We start from the raw sequence: 20,513 nt of genomic DNA on the forward strand, positions 1-20,513 counted from the left end.
GACACTTAGATTGCACACAGGTGGACTTTATTTAACTAATTATGTGACTTCTGAAGGCAATTGGTTGCACCAGATCTTATTTAGGGGCTTCATAGCAAAGGGGGTGAATACATACAGTGGGGAAAAAAAGTATTTAGTCAGCCACCAATTGTGCAAGTTCTCCCACTTAAAAAGATGAGAGAGGCCTGTAATTTTCATCATAGGTACATGTCAACTATGATTCCAGAGGTACAATTCCAGAAAATCACATCGTAGGATTTTTAATGAATTTATTTGCAAATTATGGTGGAAAATAAGTATTTGGTCAATAACAAAAGTTTCTCAATACTTTGTTATATACCCTTTGTTGGCAATGACACAGGTCAAACGTTTTCTGTAAGTCTTCACAAGGTTTTCACACACTGTTGCTGGTATTTTGGCCCATTCCTCCATGCAGATATCCTCTAGAGCAGTGATGTTTTGGGGCTGTCGCTGGGCAACACAGACTTTCAACTCCCTCCAAAGATTTTCTATGGGGTTGAGATCTGGAGACTGGCTAGGCCCTCCAGGACATTGAAATGCTTCTTACGAAGCCACTCCTTCGTTGCCTGGGCGGTGTGTTTGGGATCATTGTCATGCTGAAAGACCCAGCCACGTTTCATCTTCAATGCCCTTGCTGATGGAAGGAGGTTTTCACTCAAAATCTCACGATACATGGCCCCATTCATTCTTTCCTTTACACGGATCAGTCGTCCTGGTCCCTTTGCAGAAAAACAGCCCCAAAGCATGATGTTTCCACCCCCATGCTTCACAGTAGGTATGGTGTTCTTTGGATGCAACTCAGTATTCTTTGTCCTCCAAACACGACGAGTTGAGTTTTTACCAAAAAGTTATATTTTGGTTTCATCTGACCATTTGACATTCTCCCAATCCTCTTCTGGATCATCCAAATGCACTCTAGCAAACTTCAGACGGGCCTGGACATGTACTGGCTTAAGCAGGGGGGCACGTCTGGCACTGCAGGATTTGAGTCCCTGGTGGCGTAGTGTGTTACTGATGGTAGGCTTTGCTACTTTGGTCCCAGCTCTCTGCAGGTCATTCACTAGGTCCCCCCGTGTGGTTCTGGGATTTTTGCTCACCGTTCTTGTGATCATTTTGACCCCACGGGGTGAGATCTTGCGTGGAGCCCCAGATCGAGGGAGATTATCAGTGGTCTTGTATGTCTTCCATTTCCTAATAATTGCTCCCACAGTTGATTTCTTCAAACCAAGCTGCTTACCTATTGCAGATTCAGTCTTCCCAGCCTGGTACAGGTCTACAATTTTGTTTCTGGTGTCCTTTGACAGCTCTTTGGTCTTGGCTATAGTGGAGTTTGGAGTGTGACTGTTTGAGGTTGTGGACAGGTGTCTTTTATACTGATAACAAGTTCAAACAGGTGCCATTAATACAGTTAACGAGTGGAGGACAGAGGAGCCTCTTAAAGAAGAAGTTACAGGTCTGTGAGAGCCAGAAATCTTGCTTGTTTGTAGGTGACCAAATACTTATTTTCCACCATAATTTGCAAATAAATTCATTTAAAAATCCTACAATGTGATTTTCTGGAGAAAAAAATTCCATTACATGAAATCCAAATAAAAATCCATTTAAATTACAGGTTGTAATGCAGCAAAATAGGAAAAACGCCAAGGGGGATGAATATTTTGCAAGGCACTGTATACACAGTAGTTAATGGGTCAATACTGCATCAAAGAAACAGTCAATTATCACCAAATCAATGTTTGATTTGGGTGCCTCTTGATCTCCACTAAGAATCCAGAAGTACATATGTCCAGATGGTGTAGAGATGAATCCTAACTTCAGACCTAGAGTTAGTAAAATGCTGTTTTATTGGTCTGTTTTAAACAGCAGCCATTGCAGTGTTTCCCTGACCAGGTAGAGTTAAGCACTATGTTTCATGCATGAGCAGGGCTGATTTGTTGATGGTAGGTAGGGGAAGAGAAGCAGTGGGACAAGGAGCAGAGGTGTGGTTGACAGGAATGTGTTGACCTCCTGCCTGCTCTGTGGTCTCAGAAAGACACACACAGATAAGAGAGATACACAAAGAGGGCCACAGTGACAGTCTAGACACCCTCTCCTTTAGTTACTGGGAAGTTTGGAACCAGAACATATTCAATTTTGAGTTGTCTTAGATTTTTCAATGTATTTTACTGATGCTGTACTATAATCCAAACATTAAACTTCTGGTTTATAAATATATAATCTCAAATATATGAACAAACTAGAGGCACTTGAATGTTTACATGAATGTCTAGATGTAAAAAAGTGTCACGGATCCAACCGGTACTGCTGCTCATTCCATTCACCAGTTCCGGAGGTCTACGTCACCAGCTTTCTAGGCGTCACCGACATGGATCATTACCACCAAGCCCGGACTGTCTTGTCTCATTACGCACACCTGGTTCCCATTGTTTGGGTTACATCCCTTTTGTATATATATATATATATGTGTTTGAGTTGGGTGGAGTAAATAAAACCCCTAATACGTATTCCTGCGCCTGTCTTCAAATCATTATACAACGTAACAAAAAGTATGTAATTTCACTAATTCAGCTCTGCAAAGTTATTCAAATGATAAAATATCCTCTGGATTTAACTTAGCTTCAATTTGCCAAATTTCATTTGGTAAAACATGCACACTGATCATTTTAATTTTGGGGTTCAAATAGAAAATGAGAATGTTAATGTTATTCATAAAGATATACTTCATGTTATATTTAGGAATGAGTTTAATTTAGGGCAGTGGTTCCCAACCTTTTTTTAACCATGGCACACCTTCATGGGATAAAAAATGTTGTGGCACACTTAAAATGTCCTTATTAATTTATTTAGTTGTAATGACCTCCATCTCATCTGAACCATATCATCTATTTTCTCTGACAAACTTTTGTAATTAGATTAAATAGCGTTTATTTGAACTATTTTCATAGTTTGCATAGTTCCTTACTCATGGTGAATAATTTGTGTGTACCCCTTTAAGAGTAAATGTAGCTCTGGTAAAATAGGTATTTAGTTTTGAACAGTTTGAGCTAGAGACGAGAGGTTTTCTGCATTGTAAAAGTGCAACCACAGACACAAAACCATGCTCTGTTTGTTTCTATGGCAGAGGCTGTGGTATAGCTAAGCCTAGTCAGACGTGGTCCTCTGTAGCTCAGCTGGTAGAGCACGGCGCTTGTAACGCCAAGGTAGTGGGTTCGATCCCCGGGACCACCCATACACAAAAAAAAAAAAATGTATGCACGCATGACTGTAAGTCGCTTTGGATAAAAGCGTCTGCTAAATGGCATATTATTATTATTATTATTACTTGCCTATGCTAATGGTTCTCACAGGCAAATTAAAATTATACAAATGACTTTGCTCTTGATGCGCCCCCCTCAAATGATTCAAATGTAACAGCCTGAGCACAACGGACTTGAAACAATGATACAGATGTAACCATGCGCCATTCAATGTATTATCTGAGCGGCACTGGTGTTCCCAAGTCAAAATTACATGTGCATTCCACAGGTCACATTCGTGAGATTTCAAAAAAAATGATCAAGATTAGGAAAAGGGTCGCGGCACACCTGAGAGTTCCTCAAGGCACACCGCTTGAGCGTTCCTCACGGCACACCGGTTGAAAACCACTGATCTAGGGAAGCCGTCTACCCACTGGGCACAGACGTCAATTCAACGTCTATTCCACGTTGGTTCAACAGAATTTCATTGAAATTACGTGGAAACAATGTTGATTCAACCAGTGTGTGCCGAGTGGGTAGCCCTTTAGCTGCCTACCGGTATGTTAAAGTGACCAGCAAAGGATGAAAAGGAACTGTAGGTACTCACACCAAGAAGTGGTAGAGGAAGCATCTCAATCCAGCAGGTCTCTCTAGGAAGTTGTAGACATCCCCCTGCATGCTAGTCTTGGTGATGTAGGGGCTCTGGGAGTGTATGGTGGACCGCAGCCTTCTGGCTGGAGGGAGAGGAGGGTTAGGGCAGTAGGCAGGGGGCTGGCCGTCGATCTGCAGCGGTGGGTCCTTTGTGTCCGTCTGCGGGCTGCAGGGAATGTCTGATCCATTATTCACCGCTGTGGGCTCAAGTTCGAGTGAAACAGGAAAGTAGCGTGTACTGTCAGCAGCAGCAGCAGCAGCAGCGGCCTCATCCAGGGCCAGGCACCTGTCACTGTCCATGGTGCCCAGGCCTTGGCTCCTATCCATGGGGCTCGGTCCCGGGTTGGTAAGGCTGGTGGTGGCATGGCTGTTTGGCCCGAAGGTCTTGGATCCTCCACCACCACTACCACCATAGTCTCTGTGCGCACGGTTCAGCAGCTGGAAGGGACATCCTCGCTTCTTGCTCATACTGCCAAAGAGAACGGTCCGGTTCAGAGGAGCAGGAGGCTGGGTTAAAGGTCAGACCTGCGGTCCAGGTGGGAGAAGATAAACAGCTAACGACGAGGCACGTCCACCCCAGAGGCTAAAGTACTCTTTGTTAGGCTACAGAACTGCAGAGGAGAAGATGAGATCAGATAGGTTAGATTTAATGGGCAGGGTGTTCACAGTGACAGTTGAACCCTGTAACACAGTACCAGTCACCAACCCTGGCTCTGAGATGGTTGGCACTTTGCAGGCTTTGGTTCTGACCGGCACTTAAACCCTAAACAGCAACTCATTAAATAATCATTAAGACCGTGATTAGATGAAATAGGGTGTTAGTGCTGCACTGAAACAAAAGCTGACAGCCACAACGTGTAGCTCTCCAGGACCAGAGTTATTGACCACAGTAAGGTAACAAGTGTTGCCTTTCAGCCTCCCACCACAAATACTTGTTTCCTACAGTTTTAGTGGCCATGATCCGTTCACCACTTTTCAGACCCAGGTCAGTTTCCTTAAGGAAAAAGTATTGCCCCTACTATACTGAACAAAATATAAACGCAACATGTAAAGTCTTGGTCCCATGTTTCATGAGCTGCAATAAAAGATCCCAGAAATGTTCCATACGCACAAAAAGCTTATTTCTCTCAAATTTTGTGCACACATTTGTTTACATCCCTGTTTGTGAGCATTTCTCCTTTGCCAAGATAATCTAGCCAACTGACAGGTGTGCCATATCAAGAAGCTGATTAAACAACATGATCATTACACAGGTGCACCTTGTGCTGTGGACAATTAAAGAATGTGCAGTTTTGTCACACAACACAATGCCACAGATGTCTCAAGTTTTGAGGGAGCGTGCAATTGGCATGCTGACTGCAGGAATGTCCACCAGAGCTGTGGCCAGAGCATTGAATGTTCATTTCTCTACCATAAGCCACCTCCATCGTCATTTTAGAGAATTTGTCAGTACGCCAAAAGGCCTCACAACCACAGACCACATGTAACCATGCCAGCCCAGGACCTCCATATCCGGCTTCTTCACCTGCGTGATCATCTGAGACCAGCCACCCGGACAGCTGATGAAACTGTGGGTTTGCACAACCAAATAATTTCTGACCAAACTGTCAGAAACTGTCTCAGGGAAGCTCATCGTCGTCCTCACCAGGGTCTTGACCTGAATGCAGTTCGCCGTCGTAATCGACTTCAGTGGGCAAATGCTCACCTTCAATGGCCACTGGCACGCTGGAGAAGTGTGCTCTAAACGGATTAACTGTACCGGGCAGATGTCAGACAGCTTGTATGGCGTCGTGTGGGCGAGCGGTTTGCTGATGTCAACGTTGTGAACAGAGTGCCCCATGGTGGTGGTAGGGTTATGGTATGGGCATGCATAAGCTACGGACAACACAGCCCCATGTCGCAAGGATCTGTACACAATTCCTGGAAGCTGAAAATGTCCCAGTTCTTCCATGACCTGCATACTCACCAAACATGTTACCCATTTAGCATGTTTGGGATGCTATGGATCGACGTGTACGACAGCATGTTCCAGTTCCCGCCAATATCCAGCAACTTTGCACAGCCATTGAAGAGGAGTGGGACAACATTCCACAGGCCACAATCAACAGCCTGATCAACTCTATGCGAAGGTGATGTGTCGTGCTGCATGAGGCAAATGGGGATCCCACCTGATACTGACTGGTTTTCTGATCCACGCCCCTACCTTTTCTTAAGGTATCTGTGACCAACAGATGCATATCTATATTCCCAGTCATGTGAAATCCATAGATTAGGGCCTAATGAATTTATTTCAATTGACAGATTTCCTTATATGAACTGTAATTCAGTAAAATCTTTGAAATTGTTGCATGTTGCGTTTATTTTTTGTTCAGGTAATTAGTGCACTTGACTTTTCTGGTGGATGATGCTATATCTCACTAGTTTACAATGGGAAATCAGACATTAACACTTCCAGGTCTCAGAATCTCTAAAAGTTCTGTTCTTGTCCAAAGTTAAAATATGAATCTGATGACTTGTGCCTGTACTTAAGTAGAAGTCACGTCCCAGGCCTGAGGCCTGAGAGCTCACACAGAGGATTATGGTCCATTAATGTTGCATGGTGATGAGGACGGAAAGGGGATTACCATTGTGACTATAGATTTGGAGAAGTGTGGTATCTCTATGCATCATTAAAAATATATATATAATTATAATTTTTTTGTACTGTTTACCCCTTTTTCACCCCAATTTCTTGAAATTCAATTGATAGTTACAGTCTTGTCCCATCGCTGCAACTCCCGTACGGACTCGGGAGAGGCGAAGGTCGAGAGCCATGCGTCCTCCGAAACACAACCCTGCCAAGCCGCACTACTTCTTGACTCACTGCTCGCTTACCCCGGAAGCCAGCCACACTAATGTGTCGGAGGAAACACCGTACAACTGGCGACCATGTCAGCGTGCATGCGCCCGGCCCGCCACAGGAGTCGCTAGAGTGCGATGGGACAAGGACATCCCAGCTGGCCAAACCCTCCCCTAACCCGGACGACACTGGGCCAATTGTGCGTCGCCTCATGGGTCTCCTGGTCGCGGACAGCTGCGACACAGCCCGGGATCGAAATGCATCATCATTATAGCTATCTCCTTTCACATGTGTTTACAACAGCATAACAAACAGACACAATACTGGTACATTTATTCAAACTGGTAATGATGATGGATGTCAAGCAGTCCAAGGTTGAGAGGCATTAGACCATCTGAGTTTGGTAACAGATAATGTGTGTGTGTGTGTGTGTGTGTGTGTGTGTGTGTGTGTGTGTGTGTGTGTGTGTGTGTGTGTGTGTGTGTGTGTGTGTGTGTGTGTGTGTGTGTGTATGTGTGTGTTTGTGTGTGTGTGTGGCACCCTGCATGATCCATTCCTTAGCCAATGGTACAGACCAGAGGTCACCACACACAAGGTCTACAACACATTTATAGAGGATGACACAAGAGCTTTTCCTCAGATGAAATACCATCCTGATAGTGTTGACTGAATTTAGGCCATAGTCCATCATGTCTCTATAGACTAACATTATCCACCATAAAAGTCATGGGCACTATTTAGTAGGGGTCAATACCTTGTCCTTAAGGAAACTGACCTGGGTCTGAAAAGTGAACGGATCATAGTCACTAAAGCCGTCGGAAACAAGTCTTTGTGGTGTGAGGCTGGAACGTAACAGGAGATAGCAACCCTGATGACAGTCTGTTTTCACAAACACTGCTGCTGACCCAGCCCATAGATTGAGTTTCTCTGCTACGCTGGACAACCATCAAACACACAATAACTCTGTCAGGCATAGGAGTCCTTAGGCACCTTCAGTTAATCCATCATCAATCATTCCACATAGGAATATCATCTTCTTAACCTTACAGTGGCATCTTATTAGTTTGAATATTCAAATGTCTAGGGACAAACATGGTTTATGTAAAACATGTTTGTGTGGAGACTGGGAGGATGTTGAAAATGGACTTGGAAGTGAGTTAGAAGCTATTTGAGCCACTGTAAATATTATGATTAGAGCACATGGTTTTATGCATATTTAACACAAACAAATCTGTCAATATGTTTCTCTTTACCTTTATAAGAAACTGACAACCGGCCTATAACTATGTTGTGAGCCATCAAACGAACAGATCAGATGTGTTGGATGAGCTTTAAAAAAATAAGTATCTGCCAGACAACACAAAATACAGAAATATTTGCCATAGAATATTAAGATGTTTCCATTTCAGCTATTAGTTATTTCAAATGTCCTATAGGGCTATAACTCTAACATATTTTCATTGTAAAAAAATAAAATAATTTCAGATAGCCTAAATTCATTTCATGTAAAAATAATAATAATAATAAAAATAAAGTGAACTTACCTTTCAGCTGAGGACATACAGTTAGCCTATCTTCCCTTCAAAGTGGTACCCAACCGTAAGACATGTTTGTGCGTAAATTACAGTGGACAGACACCATGGAAAAAGGGAACATTAGAATTCAGAAATGAGCCTTCGCAGCTTATCTCTTTGAAGTGCGTCTGTCACGAACTGGATAGTGTTGTGCTTGCTAAAAGCAACAGCTGGTGGCGGTAAGCGCGGAGCGGCAGGGATGCTGCTGAAACACATAAGTGGAGGACGGACCCTTTAATCTTGCGCACAACATTATCCACCTGACGCACGTGACCTCAGCGGCTCAAATAAATGGTATTGTCTAGTGTCTACCAAGGATGAACCAAGGAAGAATAAGGATACAATCAGAAACAGTAGCGGTACTTTTTTAGATAATGAGATCTAGGATATCTCTAGTTTATCAGTTGAATGGCCTAAATAGCCCATAAACACTAGCCTGGGTACCAGTCTCTTGACATGTTGTCATGGAAAATGTTAATGTTATTTCCAACAACCAATGTGCAACTTCTCTGTAAATCCAGCACATATTGAACATTGAGATTGCCAAAAGGCCAGTCTCTTTGGTAAGGAGTGGCAAGAACAGAGTGGAATGTTAGCGAAAGAGACTGGTATTCAGACTACATAAACACCATTAAATATTATTTGAGCTCTTATAATGTAGTCTAACAGATGAAGAAATTCTGAAATTCAAAAATAGGCCTACATTTTACGATATACATAATAAACCTTTGTAGGCTAAATCCTTTCACCTGTTCGCAAATTGCAGTTCATTATCTATATCAAAAGGGGCACTGATACCCAATCTTGTCTGCACGTTCTGTTTCGCTAAACAACGGTCCCTCTCGACTTGCCATAGGTTGACATTGCGTGCTCAAACATGGCTGCGCATACATTGAACAAATCAATGTTGTCCTTAGGACAAATAAATGGTCGCATTTATGGAATTAATGTGCTTAACCCGTTAAACAGGGCTACATACGCGACGGCCTTGTCTACCAATAATTCTAGTCAGAATAAAGGTGAGTTTACATGCAATATACTGTTACGACGAGGAACGATTATGTCTGTAACTAACTGTTTCATAAGAAAATTGGAGACAACATGGTTAGCATAATGAAGTTGGATATGTTTTTCTGACACAATCAATATCAATTTTAGGCTTTCCTGACAGAGGCAACAGAAGACCAAGGAGAGCGGTGAGCGAACAACAAGGAATGCTTTGTTGTTACGAATCAAAGTTCATGATACTCACTCGAGCACAGTCAAGTGGGATTGCAAAACAAATCCTTTCCAATCCAAGTGTAGCTACCGGATTGTAACGGGCTAATGTGATGCTCCATTATCCGTTACAGGATAGGTACTGTTTGGCGTACCACAAACATTTTCGACCAACCTTAAAGAGTGATAGCTTCGTCCCGCAAATAGACATTTAAATTACCATTCATATTAACAATTTTGACTTTTACTTGTAATGTTACAGATGGCTTCTGTAACATTTAATAGTAAAACAAAAACAATATTTTAATAACGGAGCATGCAAACAAATCTAACGAACTGCCTGCAACTGGACACGGAATCTTTTTTGAAGATACTATACGTTTGGCCAAATCAAGAACAAAGATGGTATTGCCAAGTTAAGGTTGGTCGAAAATCCTCTGTGCTACGCCAAACCGTACCACTATCACATTAGCCCGTTACAATATGCAAGCTAATCCAAATGTAGATTTTTGGCATTTATAGGAGTAAAGATAAAAACATTACATACTGGCAGATGTAGCCATACAAGTTAACTATTTACCATAGGCGCATAACGTTATAGTTCCAAGGTGTAAACTGTGAGAATTGTTTGCACTACATACCTGGGCATCCCCACTTAATTGTCACCTAAATAAATACAACTTTCTGGTCACTTGTGTGCTAGTCTCGCAAGCCATCATTCCAAATCTTGGCTACATGTGTGCCTAAGTGAACAGTGACCCAACATAGTGCCCTCTAGTGTACAAATGTAAGTGGAACTATACAAAGACAGAACAAATTTAGACTACACAACCCAACAACCACATAAGTAGGCCAACATTACTCTTTCTGGTTACTGCACATTATGGTCCCTGGGTAGAGGGGCATGTGATCAGCCCAGATTCTTTACCAATAAAACAAATTGTGAGGAATTTATCAAGTTTATTCCAAGATGTATATTGACAGAAGTAAAGCTATATTTTGAAGTCTAATTAGTCTCCTTTCTCTCTGTTCCCTGTCTCCATGCCCAGGACAGACAGGATGCCTGTAGACCAGGACTGGACTGCAGTGTACCCGACCGCTGCCCCCTTCAGACAGGGCTCTGTGCCCCTGCCCGTCCGCATAGGCTTCCCAGTGAAAAGAGGGGTGCCTCCGGAGAAGAAGGGCAACCTGGAGCTCGTCAAGGTCAGTTCCTCACCTCCAACCTGACATGTCAGAGCTTTTGATTATGTGACAGGCTATCTGGCATTGGGATATAAATAATTTGTACCATTAAGGCTACATATTGTATTGTGCTGTCAGATCATACAGGCATTTATGAAAACTCTTGTCTGTTTCAGATTCCAAACTTTTTGCATTTAACTCCAGCAGCCATAAAGAAACACTCTGAAGCGTAAGTCATAAAATTGCTTATTGAGAAACACTGTTACTGTAGTGATAGTATTTCATCAATAAATATACAACTGGTGGGTCTAATCCTGGATGCTGATTGGTTAAAACCGTGTTCCAGCCGGTGTCTATTCCACAAGTTACCACCGGCTAAGACGTTGAAATGCCTATTCACTATTCCATTTTACTGCACAATCCACTGTCTCATCAGCCCAGCCAGGCCATTTATAAACTTAAATCTCCACTGTAAAAAGCATCTAGACATTATCTCCCATTTCTTTTAGACTAGTGTTTGGTTTTCAACAGCAGAGATCTGTATTAATCTTGCTGCCTCTCTCTGACATTTGCAAAAAAAATTCAATATTGAAATTCAATCTCCAGCTGTCTCATAGTTATGAATGTGTCGGGACGAGACAGACAGGCAACTTTTCTCAGCCAGTCGAAATCATGAATCGGCATCATTTTTAAAACACGAAATGCAGCTAGTTTGCTGTCATTCCAGCTTCAGTTTGAAGTGATTGTGTTAGCTGTGTAGTTGGCTAGCTCCTCTGAACAGTGTCCTGGCAGGCAAAATCACGCATCATCCATTGTTATGGATGTATACAAAAAAAATCACTAGAAAACAGCTTAAACAAACACAAATGCAGCTACTTTGCTTTGTTATTCTGGCTGCACTGTTTGACTGTGTTAGCCGAAGTTGGCTGGCTAGCAAGCAAGGGAAGACTGGCAACCGAACCGATAGAACGAACGACCAGCCGGCTTGGATAGCAACCCTAGATTTGTGTCGGGACTATATCTTGTGGAATAAATTCAGCAAAATGTTTTTAATGAAAATATGTTAATCATTATTTGAATATATTGTGATAATGCCCTCTAAGCTGGTGTTTGGAGGATATATTGGCACGGTTTTCCGGCCCTAGACTTCGTCTCGGGCATAACAACACCTGTGTCAATATATCCTCCAAACACTGGCTTCTCTGGCATTATCACTTAATTGTGTCGGGACGACACAATTAAGTGATAAGTGTTCTGCACAGAGTGGCCCTCTGCCCTGGACACAGATGCTAAATGTGATGAACACTTCCCTGTCAAAGTAAAGAGCAAGGACTACGTGTCTGCCGGCACCTCCCTCAGAAACCCATCTGCCCGCATAGTCCACCTCAGAGTGAGTGTCTGTCTTCAGGGGGTTTAGGTTACAGATTTAAAATACTAGCAAAGAGTTCAATTTGACTCTTTGACCTGTATTTGACCCTTCTCAACCAAATCCATATAAAGTGCAGAGTTATCCTCTTTTGTGTAGAAGGGATCTTGAGATTCTCTTAACAGCTCTCATCTCATGTTTGGCTGACCTTTCAGGAAATGTCTCCATTGTCCGGATCTATGCTCTTAAAGGAAAAATCCACCCAAAACCACTCATTCCTATAATGTACAGTGTTAAATAACACTGTGAGAACAATATTTTTTGTGAACAAATGTTTCATTTTGGCGTTTTATAATAAGGTTGGTAGCAACGTGAAAACCGTTGTGGAAATCTGTTGCAGCTCACATCGACTACAAAATCCACAATGCAATGCTCTATGGGCTTGCTAGCTAGCAAACGTAGCTACATACAATAATAACAAAGACAATATCAGCATGTGAAGTAGCCAGTTAGCTGTAAAATCACTTAAACAAACTGCACTATCAATTTAGGAGTTTACAGTCTCACCATGTTCAACCTGCAGATTGATGTGCCTCAGAGTGGGGTCTGACATTTGCAACGGCACCATGCAATGCACCCTGGACTGAAGAGGCAGACAAATACGAGAAATGTGCTAGATTCTCTGTTAAATTACACATTTCTCGAGGTAGGAATATACCGCAAAAATATGATCAATGGCTCATTCGAGAGAAGACAACCTCGCGAGTTGACATCAGCCAGTAGTGAAATCTGACATGTATGATAAACGCAATCTAAAAGTCATATTCCTATTAACTTCCAGTGTAGTGAGAGCGGCTTTATCGCAATGCTACGTCATACCGACCGAAGATTTGCCTGCTGGAACGCCAATAACTCAGATAAACATGAAATGACCCAGGGAATCGATAGGACAATACTCAGAGATGCAAAAAAAATAACATTCAAAATGGGTGAATCTTTCCTTTTAAGCCTATGAAACACTGCTCTAAGATACTTCTACAATGCATACCCTTTTCATAGCGCTGTATGATTGCAATATTCCATCATATGAACATACTTGTCACAAATAGAGAACGGCAATAGGCATGGAACCTAAAAACAATTGACAGTTTTCAACAACAAAAATGAAAAACCTCTAGAAGAATTTTGTGATTAATCACCAGCCATCTGCTCCACTGACACGTTCCCCTTAGATTACGACCTCGACACAGGAATTATTTAGCCATTAATCCCCCTGGATTAGTCTGAGAATCAAAGATAGATTGCAGGATAAGCAGGGTCCAGGATACAGATGAAACAGACTGATACAATTTCAGCCCACTGTTCTCAGGCTCGCCACACAACAGCCTGGCTGTCATGGGAATAACAAAAAACACTCCCAGCTTTATGATATAATCTGAATGAAAAGATAATACTCCTGCATCCCTCGTAATTGCTATCCAACTATGTACAGTGCATTCGGAAAGTTTTCAGACCCCTTCCCTTTTTCCACATTTTAAGTTACAGCCTTATTCTAAAATTGATTAAATAAATAAATATCCTCATCAATCTACACACAATACCCCATAATGACAAAGCGGAAAAAAAAAGTGTAATTTTTTTTGCACATTTATGTAAATAAGGTTTGTTTTTTTTTTTTAATAAGTACTCAGACCCTTTGCTATGAGACTCGAAATTGAGCTCCGGTTCATCCTGTTTCCTTTGATCATCATTGAGATGTTTCTACAACTTGATTTGAGTCCACCTGTGGTAAATTCAATTGATTGGACATGATTTGGAAAGGCACACACCTGTCCTATATAAGGTCACACAGTTGACAGTGCATGTCAGTGGCCTCCATCATTCTTAAATGGAAGAAGTTTGGAACCACCAAGACTCTTACTAGAGCTGGCCGTCCGGCCAAACTGAGCATTCGGGGGAGAAGGGCCTTGGTCAGGGAGTTGACCAAGAACCCGATGGTCACTCTGACAGAGCTCCAGTGTTCCTCTGTGGAGATGGGAGAACCTTCCAAAGGACAACCATCTCTGCAGCACTCCACCAGTCAGGCTTTTATGGTAGAGTGGCCAGACAGAAGCCACTCCTCAGTAAAAGGCACATGACAGCCCGCTTGGAGTTTGCCAAAAGGCACCTGAAGGACTCAGACCATGAGAAACAAGATTCTCTGGTCTGATGAAATCAAGATTGAACTCTTTGGCCTGAATGCCAAGCGTCACGTCTGGAGGAAACCTGGCACCATCCCTATGGTGAAGCATGGTGGTGGCAGCATAAATGCTGTGGGGATGTTTTTCAGCGGCAGGGACTGGGAGACTAGTAAGGATCGAGGTAAAGATGAATGGAGCAAAGTACAGAGAGATCCTTGATGAAAACCTGCTCCAGAGCGCTCAGGACCTCAGACTGGGGTGAAGGTTCACCTTCCAACAGGACAACGACCCTAAGCACACAGCCAAGACAATGCAGGAGTGGCTTCGGGACAAGTCTATAAATGTTCTTGAGTGGCCCAGCCAGAGCCCGGACTTGAACCTGATCAAACATCTCTGGAGAGACCTGAAAATAGCTGTGCAGCGACGCTCCCCATCCAACCTTACAGAGCTTGAGGATCTGCAGAGAAGAATGGGAGAAACTCGCCAAATACAATTGTGCCAAGCTTGTAGCGTCATACTCAAGAAGACTAGAGGCTGTAATCGCTGCCAAAGGTGCTTCAACAAAGTACTGAGTAAAACATGTTTTTGCTTTTCATTATGGGGTATTTTGTGTAGATTGAGGGGGGGGAAAAACATAACAAAATGTGGAAAAAGTCAAGGGGTCTGAATACTTTCGGAATGCGCTGTACTTATGTGATACGCCGAGCCTTGTGTATAAACTCTCCCATGTGAGGTACATACATGTGTAGCACGTGTGAAACCCATTCCTAAGCCTGAAGTGTTCCCACTGCCGAATAGCTAGCTTCTCCGAGGCGTGAATGTTCTCTACGTTTCTTCCTAGGTTCCTGCCTTTCTAGGGAGTTTTTCCTAGCCACTGTGCTTCTGCGTCTGCATTGCTTTGGGTTTTTAGGCTGGGTATCTGTATTAAACTTTGACAACTGCTGACGTTAAAAGGGCTTTATAAAATAAATTAGATTGATTGTAAGACGCTTCAGGAGGGTGGTTACGTGTGTTTGCAAGGCAGAGGTCCTGTGTTTGAGCCTCCGTATGAGCCAAATCAGAAGGAACTGGTACTCGCTAAGCAAGCAGCGCGATGTCCATTAGACATGCAGTAATCTTTTGTTTTCCACCCGATCTGCACAGTGCTTACTGATCACTCAGTAGCATGGCCTCACTTTAAATTAGTATGTGACTCATCTGATGAAAGTATGGGGATTTGACCAATGGGGTCAGGGTCTTAGTCTCAATACTGAGAAGTGTGACCTTTTTAAGGTTTTGTTTTGGTTGACATTGTGCTGGAACAATGCGAGAGGATAGCCTACTCACAAAGATGCTATTCTATAATCCTTCTCCTGAAAAGCCTCTTCGCATCTCGTAATTCACGTCTTCTCTTCCAAGAACTTCAGCTGTCACAAAGCTGTAAGGGGGAAGAATGTTTTCTGCAGCATGAACCATATCTGCTGGTCATTTTCCATTATTTCAATTCCATTCAGTAGACTGAGTTTAAAGATTAACTGACTTACTGCTGCAGAGTTTCAACATTAGCAGGGATGACTGCATCTATTGTTTTTGATGTGTTGAGGGCATTAATGGTTTTATTTGAATCAATTTAGCCAAAGCCAATAAGTTTCAGTATTATAATGTCAGATTTCTGTGTCTTTGTCCACTCAGGTGAAGCTCTCCAGTCTGAACTTGGACGACCATGCCAGGAAGAAGATGGTTAAACTGGTAGAAGAGAGGTACTGCAAAGAGACGGACACACTCACCATCACCACTGACAGGTAAGCAGCACCACCTGTTGTTCAATGTGCTATTACCAATTACTTCTAATTCCTCTTGACTAAAAGAGGCTAAATAAGGTGTTGGTCCTTCACTATTGTCATTGCTTTACAGTAATGTATTTTAAATGGAGAGGTTTTATTTCAACTAACCCTGTATTTCCTGATAAATGTTTTTCTTTCTTTTCTCCCCATTGCTCCTTCAGCTGCCCTGTGAGACAGCAGAATTATGACTACACCATGTACCTCCTGACTGTCCTCTATCACGAGTCATGGGTAAGTGTCTTATTCCACTACTCTGACTAGTCAAGTCCAGAGACACATTCAGCAGGGCAGAATATGGAAAGGTCAGATATACAATATATTCCCAGCTCTATTCATGACATGTCTATCTACTCCGTTCAGTATGTTGCGTCCTCCTAAAGGCGACCCTGGTCAATACCAAAGCGCTTGAGTAGACATGATCCTCCACCTAACCTCACAACCCAGCCAGCCCAACTGCTAATAGGTAGACAGTGAGTAGACGGATGGTCAGGCAGCCAAGGCCATCACTGTGCAGAGCATCAGAGACCCCTGATGGACTAGGAAAGAGATGCATGATACCTTAAACCGTCCCTAGAGGTAAACGGCTTGGATATACATTACGGCTTTGTAAATAGAAAGAGCATTACAGGCTTTTATGTTGCCTTTCATGGAAGTCATGCATATTACAGGGATTCACTATTCAAGTCCCCCCATGCTGATCTAGCTTGCATCCCGTCTCCCCTTGGTGTGAAAGAGTAAGCCCATAAGGGAGCTATGATGCATGAGGAGAATAGGTAGAGGGATGGTATACAGCAGCATTGTCCCACTGTCATTTCCCCTCTAAACAGGAGAAAATAGACTCCAGTATCAGATGCTGACCCTGCCACTTATTCACAGCACGCCAACTCCAACCAACACCTGAGAAATCCACCATCAGGGTTACCAGCACAGGCTGCTTTCACATGAGAGTACAGCCACAAGGGACTTAATGGCTCTCCCTGTTGTGCCTTTGGGAGTTCTCTCGCCAAGGCAGCAGGGTTTAGCTGGTAAAAAGCCTTGGCTTTTTGTGTCTCTGGGGATTGGAGTACGAGCCGGGAAGCGGAACACTGTCCGCTGCCCTTTGCATACACAATGGAAGGCACTGTGCAGCCTGCAGGTTGGTGGAAGCTGTGAGGGGGAAGCCGTGCTCCGGTAGTAACACTAGCCCACAAAGAGGTCGCTTGTTAGCCGCCGCTTAGGCGACTCTATCACTTCACTCAGTGAGACGGACTCTCGACTCTCTGGGCCTGTTGCTAATTCCACTGTGGGCTGTTGATCCAGGCCGGTGCTCCACCGTGACGGACCACAGTCCTCCACCACAGCACAGCAGGGAGTGTACTGTACCGTACCATCTCCCCCGCTGGGCACTAGAGGCACTCCAATCCACAAGTGACTATTTAATCTGTCCATCTCTTATTTGAGTGCCCCAGTACTCTGTGCTCCACTCCAGTAATAAAACCCACAAATGTCCTCCTGTAAAACAGGTGCTTGTTGGTCTGTCAACATCATCACTGTCTGTAAAATGTTTTATTGTCACATACACCGGATAGGTGCAGTGTAATGTGTTGTTTTTACAGGGTTAGCCATAGTAGTACTGCACCCCTGGAGCAAATTAGGGTTAAGTGCCTTGCTCAAGGGCACATCGACAGATTTTTCACCTTGTCGGCTTGGGTATTCGAACCAGCAACCTTACTGGCCCAACGCTCTAACCGCTAGGCTACCTGCCGCCCTATCGTCGCCCACTTCTCATTCACTGGGCTACACCCTGTGGAGACGAAAGCAATGGGAGATATGGAGTCTGGGACCAATGGTCAGCTACCTGTTTTAACTCGGTTTGATTAAAACGTGAACTACTGTATGTTGAATCAAATGGCTTAGATTCTAAAGCAAACTAACTGAATCAATGTGATCGAAAGGGACTGCAACACTAGTTGACCCTGTGAAGATAGTGTAATAATCCTGACAGTCAGGCTAAAGAGGAAAGGAGAGAATCTCTTCTCCAGCCATCCCCATCGTACCACCCTGTCCGCTGGAGGGGTTGGCCCTCAGCCAGCCTGGATATTAGGGACCATATAGATGTAATGAGGGTCATTAACCCCAAGAACCAGGGCTGCAGGGGAGCTGCTATGGCTGTGTCGTCCCCTGCTTTAAGCTCCCACACAATGGGCCTATTGTCCTCTGGGGAATGTGATCGGAGGGAGACAGGCTGTGGTGGAGGAACTCCGCACCACGTATGGAGAAACCCTATCTCTTTTAGAGGACAGGAGAGCAGAGCATCACAGAAGGGTGAAGGGTAACTAGGGCACTCGAGGTTCCACACTGCTCTGTCCCCAAACCCGCAATCACAGACCCCTGTGGGACGCCTTATCTTAATGTGTCACATACCTCTCATCTGTCATATATTGAGTCAAACTGATTAATCCTGGTTAGCATTTTGTCTGAACTTATGTAGCGAACAATGTTGTGCTATTCCACTTATTCTGTCTAGAAAGTGGAGGCCTGGGAGTCTGAGAAGACTGTGGCAGACATGGAGGAGTGCAGCTGGGAGAACAGCCCCTCTCAGAAGAACGCCCTGTCCACGTTGGTCCGCGTGTGGGCAGCGGGAGAGGCGGTGAGGGAGGAACTGCTGGGGAGGCCAGAGGTACAGGAGTACAGGGACTCTGTGACCACACTGAAGAACGAGGGAGAGAGCGAGGGCAGCGTACTCCAGTACAGAGAAGCTGTGAAGAAACTACTGAACCTCTAATATACATACAAATACACACACACACACACACACACACTATACATACAGATACACACACATTAAATACTTTATTTGAATCCACCAATCAAATTTACAAAAAAAGGATCCAAACATTTCAAGGGTCCCTGTATGCATGGCACTCAAGGGTACAGAAAGCACCTCCTCCAAACAGCTAGGCTGCCCACGACAGCTGAAACAGAGCAGTACCTAGCCAATTGCTTTGCCCTAGTTTTTGTCAGGCCCGCACTGCAAGCCTGTGTACATGGCCGAGATATCAGCGCTACCAGCTTGTACCTACACCCGAGGCTGTCCAAGTGTGCCATGGGGCTCCATGTAGCCGTCAAATGAGCAGCCCACTTCCCAAATGAGCGCCTCCCCCCACAACAACAATATTTGGAGTATTTTGCACACAGGAAAACACAACATCAAACCAGCTTCCCCTTACACAACAATGTTTATGCATGTGTGCTGTTGGTGAGACTTTCTCACCTCGCTGGCTATCAGGTCAACAAGGCGGTCATGTCTAGCAATGTACAAATCCTTGTATGAACAGCAGCCATTCACAACATGGACAATGGACTCCATTACATTTGACTCATGTAAAATGCAAAATGGGTCATGGTTTGCAGGGTACCAGAGTGCTAGATGTATATTTTGTTGGTAGAACTTGCAGCCTCGCCTTAACAGTATAGGTGAGAATGTCCTCGCCAACGGCAGCATTCTGGTACATGGAATGGGAGACATTGGCCGGCACAGTCCAGAGCAGCGAGTTTCCCCTGCAGCGTCAGGCCAGTCCAGTGTTGCAGTAGCTGCATCCATCTGATACCAAGGAGTGTTGTCCTGGATGTAGGATGAGATGTTCCATCATGGGTGACAGAAGCCCCCACAACAACACCGCGATCTACCACAACTGCATCAGAGACAGTCACTGGCTCAGTTTGCATATCAGTCCAGTTGCACAGGTCGTTGAGGTCCGGCCAGTCTGACCAGACTCCAAAGCCCACATCACGAGTGTCCAATTTTCCATTTGCCTTCCTCCTGAAGCCCAGGAAGTTTTCCTGTGTCCCTGGCCAGTGGAACCTTCCTCCTCCGTAGGTCCAGAGGGAGGGAGGGAGGCTCTGGCTAACTCCTTAACTGTTACATTGTCATTGTTGAGCATGTTCAACAGGTGAGTCAGTCAGGTAGCAGTGTAAATCCACTCAATATTCGGGGACACCTAAACCCCCCTCTTTGGCTCAGGAAGACAACGTCACCTGTGATGTGTCTTTTAAGCATAGCCACTTCCTCACCACTTGAACAGTTTTGCAGCGTTATCACTTCAGGTCCAATCGCGGGACAGTGTAGTCATCAAGGTAGTGTAGTACAAAGACCAGAATTCAACTTCTACACATTTTTACATTTTAGTCATTTTAGCAGACGCTCTTATCCAGAGCGACTTACAGTTAGTGAGTGCATACATTTTTCATACTGGCCCCCCTTGGGAAACGAACCCACAACCCTGGCATTGCAAGCGCCATGCTCTACCAACTGAGCTACACGGGGCCATCTATATACACCCTGATGTTGACCAATGCAACGTTAAGAGACAAACCTATCTGATTTCACCACACACAGAATGTTATGTCTGTTACTGTCTTTTGTGAAATATTTATTGACAAA

General features: G+C 43.9%; 2 protein-coding genes across 2 annotated transcripts in view; one reads left to right on the forward strand and one right to left on the reverse strand.

Annotated features, from left to right (window-relative positions):
* LOC121540606 (potassium voltage-gated channel subfamily KQT member 1-like) overlaps window positions 1–8,484 on the reverse strand; it is a 327,632-nt gene extending 319,148 nt beyond the window's left edge. The window contains exons 1-2 of the mRNA XM_041849609.1: window positions 8,292–8,484; window positions 3,865–4,519 (exon numbers count right to left, since the gene is read on the reverse strand). Coding sequence (XP_041705543.1) covers window positions 3,865–4,376 — 512 coding nt within the window. The 5' untranslated portion in view covers window positions 4,377–4,519; window positions 8,292–8,484. The remainder of the gene's footprint in view (window positions 1–3,864; window positions 4,520–8,291) is intronic.
* A 426-nt stretch (window positions 8,485–8,910) lies between these two features.
* LOC121540062 (28S ribosomal protein S35, mitochondrial-like) lies at window positions 8,911–20,311 on the forward strand. Its single transcript, XM_041848696.1, has 10 exons — window positions 8,911–8,929; window positions 9,291–9,340; window positions 9,480–9,517; window positions 10,589–10,742; window positions 10,898–10,950; window positions 11,503–11,513; window positions 11,972–12,111; window positions 15,939–16,048; window positions 16,252–16,321; window positions 18,597–20,311. The coding sequence occupies exons 1-10, from the start codon at window positions 8,911–8,913 to the stop codon at window positions 18,852–18,854; spliced, it is 903 nt and encodes a 300-aa protein (XP_041704630.1). The 3' UTR covers window positions 18,855–20,311.
* The last annotated feature ends 202 nt before the right edge of the window (window positions 20,312–20,513 follow it).

The sequence above is a fragment of the Coregonus clupeaformis genome, chromosome 26, assembly GCF_020615455.1.
Source record: "Coregonus clupeaformis isolate EN_2021a chromosome 26, ASM2061545v1, whole genome shotgun sequence".
NCBI classification, from domain to species: domain Eukaryota; kingdom Metazoa; phylum Chordata; class Actinopteri; order Salmoniformes; family Salmonidae; genus Coregonus; species Coregonus clupeaformis.

Coding starts and splice junctions, on each gene's coding strand:
- LOC121540062 (XM_041848696.1), top strand. Junction 12,112..15,938: donor CCCGCATAGTCCACCTCAGA/GTGAGTGTCTGT, acceptor TTGTCCACTCAG/GTGAAGCTCTCCAGTCTGAA. Junction 16,322..18,596: donor TCCTCTATCACGAGTCATGG/GTAAGTGTCTTA, acceptor TATTCTGTCTAG/AAAGTGGAGGCCTGGGAGTC.